We start from the raw sequence: 9647 nt of genomic DNA on the forward strand, positions 1-9647 counted from the left end.
GATTCATAGATGCAGAGGATAATGGTTCATGTTTTTTCAGAAGGAAAAACAATTTGCCTGATCTTGTCCTCAGAGACAGGCAAGCAATGCCATGTAGTATGTCAAATTAACTTCTGTGCTTATGCTGGCACGTACCATACGACCTTGAATCCAAGAACAGGTACAGGCCTTGGGTCTACTGTTTCTTCCATTCTTTGGGTCTGTGACTTAGAATGCACAATTGTTTTTCAAAAATATTTTCTTGATAGTATAATCTACTGCTGGTTATTCATTAAACGTACTGAAACTCTTAATCCTTTTTTCCCCATCACAGCGCTCTTTTTACTTAGAATTTATCCTTGCTCCTTCAGTAAACGATTTTTGCCGTAGACTGAGGTTTACAGAGAATTAAGCTGACCTGCTGTTTTCCTCGGGGTTAGGAATGTTAGGGTTTCTTTTTCTCAGTTCGTAAAATTTCAACAACTAGATACGACGACCTCCAGTGTTCTGATCCAAAGCACAGTAAAGTCCGTCAGAATCTGTCCCCTGACAGTACTGGGTTTGGATGAGACCAAGATAGATAAGAATTAAAGACAATAACAATTTCTAAAGTTCAGTCAGTGTTTCTAAGCAGGTACCTGACCTGACTGCAAAAAAAAGGCAGTAATGTACTGGGTAGACAGCAGGTGGTGTAGTCTGGGAAACATTGTGTCTACAGAAAGGTTAGGTGTAAGTTAACTAAAATAACCATTTCCCTAGGAAACCAATTAAAAAGCGGACTTGCACTATTTGGGAGGCACAAGAAGGATTCCTTGAGGCTTGCTGACTACTCTAATAAATCTCTTTTAGACACAAACAGTTTTAAAGATCGGTTTCTGGTTATATCTATCTATCGAACCCGGTTTTGGATCCATTGGATTTTTCAGTCATACATAAAATAAGCTATTTGGAAGACTGCAGGGATCTGTTTATTTTATTCCCCCAGGCAGAAGATGAGTTTGTGTACTGGCCAAGTCGCGAGGAATCCATGAACTGTGAGGCCTTTACCGTGACCCTTATCAGCAAAGACAGACTGTGCCTCTCTAATGAAGAGCAAATTATCATCCATGACTTTATCCTTGAAGCTACCCAGGTAAAGTGAACCCCCCACAAAAGGTGCATTTGGGCTCTCCCTTTCATCCAACGCGCTAGTGCCTTCAGTTAAACTGTGCAGTAAAACAGAGTTTGCAAATGGTTTTCAAAAGGATTTACTTGTCAATATATTGCCTGTGTGTCCGATGCAGGGGAAAGGATATTGATATCAGTTCCTTTTCCTTCTCACTCCCCAGACACAGAGATTCAGTTTCCTATTTCCAAATGAATTGTTTTGAAGCGATGGTGGTGGCTCTGCATTTGCTAAACTACATTTATACTGAGTGACAACACCTACTCTTTGACTGCTATCGCAATGGCAGATGCATTTAGCTGCAGGGAAGAAGATATTGTTACAAGCTCTTGGTAGCCTTTTGAGTCTGGAGACCTTTGGTCGCTCTTCTCTTGTTTTACCAGCTGCCCTTGGAATATTAAAGATGCTGAAGAGGCCAGTGGACTAAGGAAGACCTATGTGGATTGAATTGATATATGGAAAATATTTAAACAATTAAATATTTCATTATATTCCAGATTATTTAGTATAGACCCAAACCTGCTCCCTGGAGCCTCAGAGATGCCAGAGCTGCACAGCTCGGCTGTGTTCTGCATTCACCCAGACCTCACTGAATCCTTCATGGGCAACTACACAGCCATTGCATGGTTGGATAATATCTTCCCCTCTCCACAGGGGGTGACAAGAGGGGGTACTGTGCATGCACATTGCCTGCCTCTGCATCACAGTGCAGGGGAGGGATTTGTGCAGCTAACTGGCAACGAGTGGAGACTCTCAGAGGCTATGCAGCCTGCAGGCTGTTGAGTGATGGCTCTGAGATGAACAGGATAGGGAGAGGAGTGCTGCCAGCAGGCAGGAGGTTCCTCCTGTAGCAGTTAGGGAGAGGGGAGCATTGTGTTATCATCCAGGCAGGGGCAAGGATCACACAGTCACTTGCTGTACCACGGGCATAAAGACGTTTACTGAAGACTACCCGGAAATGCTACACGCCAACACACCTTGGTCCTCTCAAAGAGCTGCAGGACCGAGAGCTCTGGGATCTAACTCAGTAGTTCTCAATTGATGGTCCAGACACACCCCTGGGGGTCTGCAGACTATGTCTAAAGGATTTGCGAAAGGTTGCCGTTACCATAGAACAGTGGCTTTGAACCTGTGGTCCACAGATCCCTGAGTGTCCACAGACTATGTAGATTTCCAAAAGGGACCGCACCTCCATTAAAAAATTTTTAGAGGTCTGCAAATGAAAAAAGGTTGAGAACCACGCGTCTAACTCATCTCTAGAGAGGGAAAGACTCAACTTCCTCACCCCACCACAGACCCCTTCAAAGAGAGAAAGGATCAGGTGAACTTGGAACAATTCTGGGGTCTGTTCCTGGCTGTGCTTTCTGCTTGTGTAGGAGCAGCACCATGGTTAATGCAGTCCTTGGGGAGGGAAGGAAGCTTAGGGTCCATAGTCAGCTACTCGGAGAGAGAACTGGGAGAAAAGTGCTGTGCATCACCTCTTCTGCCCCCGCTTGCGTGCCAGTCTACCTGTCCCAGGATTGCTCAGCTTGCTGCACAGCTGAATACACAGCAGTCTGGGGTGCATAGACAGTATACTTGCACATATGTGTGGATGATGCACACATCCATGTATAACGTAGTTGCTCCTGACCTCCCGGGAGATGAGAATAGTATTTCCATTTCTGGCCCCTCTCGTTTCTTTCATTGATGGGCAGAATGGGGAGGAATGTCCCACTATAAAGAAGCCTCAGCATCCCTAAGTATATGAATGTGGAGTTAAAATGGCTAATGACATGATGGTTTTTCGTTTCAGGATGACTATGTTCTGGAAGTACGCCACTTTCAGTGTCCCAAATGGCCAAACCCAGATGCCCCCATAAGCAGTACCTTTGAACTTATCAATGTAATCAAGGAAGAGGCCTTAACAAGAGATGGCCCCACCATTGTTCATGATGAGTATGTCATCTGCCTTCTCTCATTTACATACAGGTTATAAAAGAAATTGTACATTGGATAAGGGTGTAGATGGAGGAAAATGTCCTCACTCCTCTGGAGAGGATGGGTTCTCATGGCCTAAGCACCACAATCAAAGTACCTAACCTCCCTGAATTGCAGCCAGTCATCATGCTTCAAAGGCAAATAAATTGAATTTAATGCAGTTTATAATGCAGTGTTTGGGTCTTTCAAGCCAGACCCTCCCCCACGCCCAAATTCTAATGGCTTTAAAACCGGTGAGAGCCATAGTTTAGACCAGACTCCAGAGCTGTTTTTTTATTAAACCAGTTTCAAAACCACCCCAGGACTCCGGTGTAATAATGTAGGTCTAATGTGCCACCTATGACACAGGGCTTTACTTCAACCGTATGGAAATAGGATTGAACAAGTTCAGCTCTGCTGGTTCTCAAGATGCGCAGCAAGGATAATTTGTGTCACAGAAGCAGAGATTTGTTTATGGTGGGTTTATTTTGTCCAGTTCCTACAGCCATTCTGTGGAGCCATCTGGACGTCAGCTGGATGAGAAGGAAACACCCACCCCTGCAAGAAGTGTCGCTTCTTTCTAAGAAATAGTTCTGCAAAGCAACCACATTTGTGTGCCCAATAACATTTCAACAACTGATTATAGATGATGCTAATTCTTACATCACACATTCATTATTACTGATGCTTTGCATACATTCATGGCAGTTTTCAGCGCTGGCAAATGTACTGCTTGTAAAGCAGAGCCTAGTGCCTGACAGTCCACAACTGCTCTTCTCAGAGGGAGAAATTCACCCTGCAGAGGATCAGCACAAGAATTATGCACCACTTAAGTGCCAAGGAAGCCCATGCAGGTTGAACTCTTAGTCTGGGAACTACTTTGAAGAACTGTTGTGAGAGCCATTAGACCGGCCATGATCTTTAGTCAATGCTGCAGCAAGATACATTGGAGCTAATGGGGAAATCTTTGAGGCCTTACTTATTCTGCAAAAGCCTTACCAAACACTGACATTTCAGTGGTCAGCCAGGCTAATGACTGAGATGTAAAATTGCACGTTAGTATTCTGCTGCTGCAAAGCAACCTTTCCGTTAACGTATTGCTACTACAACAGTTTCTCATGACAAACTCCTACAAAGAGTGACTTGGGCCTGGGCGAGTAGGTTTTCTCCCTTTCTGCCTCACTAATGCATAGTGTAAGCTCTGTTGCATTTTGGCAGCTTTTATTAATTTGAGGCTAGTTTTAATATTAATGCTTTGGCTAGTCTGGAGTGCCGTTTTGCTGTTCGTGCGTTATTCAAGATTATGCTTTACAAAATTAGAACCATTATTGATCTGGGCATTTCATGCTGGACACCCCTCTCCCTACCTCACTCCCTCCCAGAAAAAAACCCCAAACAAATCCTCAAAACTGTGATTCTAAAAGTGCTGAGTTACTTTTTCTGTAAATTGCTTTTTTGGTTTATTTGTCGTAGTCAGTGATTTTTATTTTTATGCCTAGCATATAATGTGTATTGCACCTTGGATTTGGAGGCTGAGCAAATGTAGCTGAAAATGAAAATCTCTCTTTAGTATGTGCAACAGCCGCATCCAATAATCCACTAATAATTACAACTGTGGATTAATTCTAATTGTATGGATTTGCAAATACTAAATGCAAATGGGATTTAGGAAGTACTTGGTAGACGACTTGATGAAGAAACATTTCTAAAAAGTTCTGGAACTCTACCTACAAACCACATCTTAAACACTAACAATTTATACCCAAATCTTCAAACATGGCTGCCTATATTTAGGCACCAACTTAAGGATTTTGTGGTCTGATTTTCCAAGATGTTGAGTACACAACAGCTCCCATTCAGGACACTGAGAGCTGTAGGTAATCAGCCTCTCTGAAAATCAGTCCATTAGTGCTTTAAACAGGCATGTAGGTGTCTCCCTTTAGGCACCTGTGTTGTCCTTAACCCATAAGGACAATGAGCCCTGCCTTGTTTGGTGTGCAGTTCATAGGTGAATAAGGCATGCTGACTGAGGCAGAGGGGCCTCACTTTTGACTAAATTCGGTTTGCAGTTATCTTCAGAAATCACCGAGGCAGTGTTGTGTTTAGTCCTGTTAAAATGAGGCAGAGATCCGGTGGAAATAATGGCATGTCATCCTGTTTTTAAAGACTGTATCGCCACACAAACATAGCAGGGGAAGCAGAGTCAAGGTTGGCTTAAGTTCTTAACATTCTTTTAACAGTCTTTGCATTTCTTTGCCATGGGTTTGTTGCTATGGGCATGGCTGGAGCTTGCTCCATACCAGCAGTCCCTGGCACAAACAGGTTCTGCATTGCCCTCAGGTCACAAACCATTGCTAAAATTCTGATAGGGTGTATCCAGTGAATCAATATCCATAGCATTTCTTGAACACCTTTATATCTCAGCCACACCCAGACGTTTGCCTGCAAACGAGACCTAGCTCAGTTGAAGGGTGTTAACAAGATGTTTGTCATTGACTCATGGGCACTTAGTTTCCAGCTTAGGCTTTGTCTGCACTCAACTTTTGTTGGCAAAGCTTTTGTCCTTCGGGGATGTGAAAAAACCACCACCACCACCGCCGCCCTCAACAACAGAAGTTTTACCAACGAAAAGCGCCAGTGTGAACAGCACTTTGTTGGTGGGAGAGCTCTCCTGCCGGCAAAGCTACCGCCGCTCATTGGGGGTGGAAGGTTTTTGTCGGCAGGAAGGCTCTCTCCTGCCGACAAACAGTGGTTACATTGCGTGTCTTTTAGCAGCACAGCTGAAGCGGCACAGCTGTGTGGCTAAAAGGTGCGTCGTGCAGACAGCCTTAGACCCTCCTACATAATTGTCGGAACGGAAGAACTAAGCTTGTTTGGTGTAATGGCTTGTAATTTGCTTGAGTTCCCATAAACATATTGCAAAATACTCTCCAACATAATGGAAACGCTTCTACGCAAACAGAGTGTGAAATTTAACTCTGCTTTTGCACAGTCCAGGCAGGGTATTTTTAAATGGTTCACATTATTTGGTTGATATGGTTCTTTATATTGGAATCCGCAGTTAGCTCAAGATAGCCAGTGTATGGTTAATGCTGCTTTTCTATTAAAATGGTTAAAAATGACTGGTTCACCCATATAGAGTAGAACATTGAATATTTACAAAAAATAAAGAAAACAATGTATGTAGCACTTGGCTAAGCCTGAATCAAAGCTCCATGGCAATTTGCCAGGGTGCCCAGATTCACCTCTTTATGTCTGACCGTGGCGGTGTTGTGGTTTGCAGGTATGGAGCTGTGTCAGCCGGAACGCTGTGTGCCCTGACCACCCTTTCCCAACAGCTGGAGAATGAAAATGCTGTCGATGTTTTCCAGGTGGCAAAGATGATCAATCTTATGCGGCCTGGAGTATTTACAGATATTGTAAGTCTTTCAGTGGAGGATAAAATTGGTCTTGTGCTTAAATTAAAACATGCACACAACATGATGTCCATTACCAAGCCTTGTTGCCTCTACTGCCAAGCAATGGAAGTTGCTTAATGGGCCTATTTGTGTTTTCATGTAGCTATGAGGCTCCCACACAGGCTCTAACTACCTTAAGCACATTCAGAAAATAATCCCAACCAGTGCTACTACTGCTTTAGCAGAACCAAAGAGAGGGAGCCTAGCGAAATGATGGGCCTTATTCTGGGAATCACTCCACTCCCTCTACACTGAAAACATGTCAGATTTCCCTGTAGGTATAGACACAGTCCCAGCATAGGGGATAGAGGTGGGACTGGGCCATAACGCACTGCACTCCAGCTGTCCTTGTCTGGTGGCCCCTAACCATAGCCAATTGATATAGTTCAGAGTAACCCCCAGACTAAGCCCCAGAATCAGGGAGCCATAACTGTCGTCTTCACCCACTCCTGCCCCCAAGGTGCCATCTGAGAATCTAGCCGACATCTGTAGTTAGCATCTGTTTATATTCATAGTCATTGCTCATAAACTCTACAGTATTGTTAAAGATGCACATAACAATGAAATGAAGGAGGAAAAAAGAAAATGGCTAACTGGAAGGAAGCCCCAATTACTAGATCGTTAGCAGAAGGCTTCTTACGTTTGCCCTGATATACCGTACAGGTTCTTGCATGTTAAATAATGTACTTCACAAGTGCATTTCTGGCCTGAGCAGCTGCCTTTGAAATCAGTGGAAAGACTCCAGACAACACTGGCTCAGTTCCGGTAGAGTCAGCCTGAATATAAGGCACGATTATATGTGCTAGGTTTGGGTGCTCACTAGATAGTCTTCTTTGCTGTCTTTAGCATCAACATTTTGTATGCATTAAACTGACAAAAATAATGCTTCATATTCTGTAACATCTTCATGCTTTCCACAGGTAACAACAATTGTTCGTTATGTCCTCTGAATATGGTAGGATTTAAACTCTGTAGTTTAAATACTGACCTGATATGGTAGCATTGACTGGGCAGAGAAGACAGTGAGATTAAAGCAAATAAATATTCTGTAAGAATTTGAAAACATGGCAGCATGCCTGTGAAGTGCATTAGTTGGGCATGATCTGTTTACTGAATTTCTGGACCACATTTAAGGATTACTGTCATATAGATGATTTTACTGGCCCCGTGCATTTTATGTGAAAATAATGGGTTCATTCTGCTGACTCTTCATAACCAGCTGCACTGGAAACACCAAGCGGAAATGCAGTCTCCTAACCAGCATGGGGATTGAAACCATTTGTCCTTTTTGTTCTAGGAGCAGTACCAGTTTCTTTATAAAGCAATGCTGAGCTTGGTGAGCACTAAGGAAAATGGAAATGGTCCCATGACACTGGACAAAAACGGTGCTGTGATGGCCAGTGAGGAACCGGATCCTGCAGAAAGCATGGAGTCTCTTGTCTAATTGGAATCTTGAAAAGGCACTTAATTTGTAGAACTTCTGAAGACTGCGTGAACTTTTTTGAGGCCTTTTTTGCCAGACTCTAGGTTATACAATAACCCAATTACTTTTTTACACTGATAAAAGTTTTGATATTTATTTTTTGCCATTTTATGTCTTAATGGTATCCTACTGAGCATTCGCACCTCTGTTTCTTTCACACAGTGCACCGCAATTTTATCTAGTTTGCACTATATGATCAGTGTTACTGCCTATAATACTCTAATACAAAAGCAAGCCCTGATGTGACATTCCATGACAGCAAACATGCTACTTTTTAGTTTAAATGCAGTGAAGTTTTGTTAACTACGGTGACCCTTGAATCTTAAATCTTGAATGCTAGACCAGATGGATTCTTCCTACAAGAAATACTGCACCCCGTCATACTCCTAATATTTATTGCTTTAATTTTAATTGTTGTAGGTCTTCTGTATTCCAGTTCAGTGGATAAGCAATATTCATCCTTTCGTGATAAAATGTGGCAGGTGGTTACTAGCTACAGTGAAGGTAGAATAGCCTCATGGAGCTGAAACAATTGCTTTTGTATTGTTTCAGATTCTGCTTTTTGTATACTTTGAGGCCTAAGAATTGCTTCACATGGAACATATAAAATTACATAAAAAAAAGTATAGAACAACTCAGACCTGGGACATGGTCACGGATTTTGCCATTACAGCCTCAAAGCTTCCCCAATTATTAAGAATAAAAATGTCAGTTTTAGATTTTAAAACCGCCATATGGAACTGTGTTGTTTTTTATTTTCATCAGAGCCAATTCAATGAAAACTGTGCTACGATCAAAAATAGGTCTGTTTCCAGACACAGGAAAGTAGCAATATTTTTCATTACTAAGCTATTCAATCTTTTAAACACATTAATTTCTTGAACAGGAACTCACACCTAATAGTATGTCACATGGCGAAGACGAGCGTTTCTTAATTTCATAACTGTTAGATGCCATTTTTACAGGTGTGTAATTTTCATATTTTAGTGCTAAAACATAAAGTACTGATCCATATTTACTGGTGAAGCAAACTAATAAAAAATAACTACCTATAAAGTACATTCTTCCTCTTTTATTTTTTGCCAAACTAATTATTTAGTACAAACCTCTTGATTCCATTCTCCCTCCCACATAAATCAAACAATTTCTCCAAATTACATTATTTAAACAGTGTTGTTATCTTGAGCACTTAGATGTAATCCCTCATTGGTTCCCTAATCCTGTGCATTTTGATCCCAGTTCGGCAAAGTACTTAAGTCTATCTCTATCTAGCAAAACCCTTAAGCAACTGCTTAAAGCTAAGCACGTCCGTAACAGCTTTGCTAAATAGGTATGGTTTGCTCTAAAATTGGATATGTTAATTTGACAGTTTGGATGTTTGGTATAGATGTAAAGGCATTATCCCTTATATAGAGATTTATTTTCATTAGTTTTAAATTTCAACCAAACAAAAAGGGCACTGTAATGTTTCAGGGCTTGCTGTCAAAATATTACAGCACATTTTTCACTTAAATATAAAACCATGAGGATTTTTTTCCTGTTTTCAATACACCCTCGCTAGGATGTAAGCATTTGCCAGGCAAACCCACTTCTTTGGTTGAAT

At 41.9% G+C, this 9647-nt stretch overlaps 1 protein-coding gene across 2 annotated transcripts in view; it reads left to right on the forward strand.

Annotated features, from left to right (window-relative positions):
* PTPRG (protein tyrosine phosphatase receptor type G) overlaps positions 1-9100 on the forward strand; it is a 597139-nt gene extending 588039 nt beyond the window's left edge. For both annotated transcript variants that reach the window (XM_050957273.1, XM_050957274.1), the window contains exons 26-29: positions 965-1111; positions 2940-3082; positions 6387-6522; positions 7859-9100. In XM_050957273.1, the coding sequence (XP_050813230.1) occupies positions 965-1111; positions 2940-3082; positions 6387-6522; positions 7859-8005 (573 nt within the window). In that variant the 3' untranslated portion in view covers positions 8006-9100. The remainder of the gene's footprint in view (positions 1-964; positions 1112-2939; positions 3083-6386; positions 6523-7858) is intronic.
* Positions 9101-9647: the final 547 nt, after the last annotated feature.

The sequence above is a fragment of the Gopherus flavomarginatus genome, chromosome 6 (assembly GCF_025201925.1).
Source record: "Gopherus flavomarginatus isolate rGopFla2 chromosome 6, rGopFla2.mat.asm, whole genome shotgun sequence".
Lineage (NCBI taxonomy): Eukaryota > Metazoa > Chordata > Testudines > Testudinidae > Gopherus > Gopherus flavomarginatus.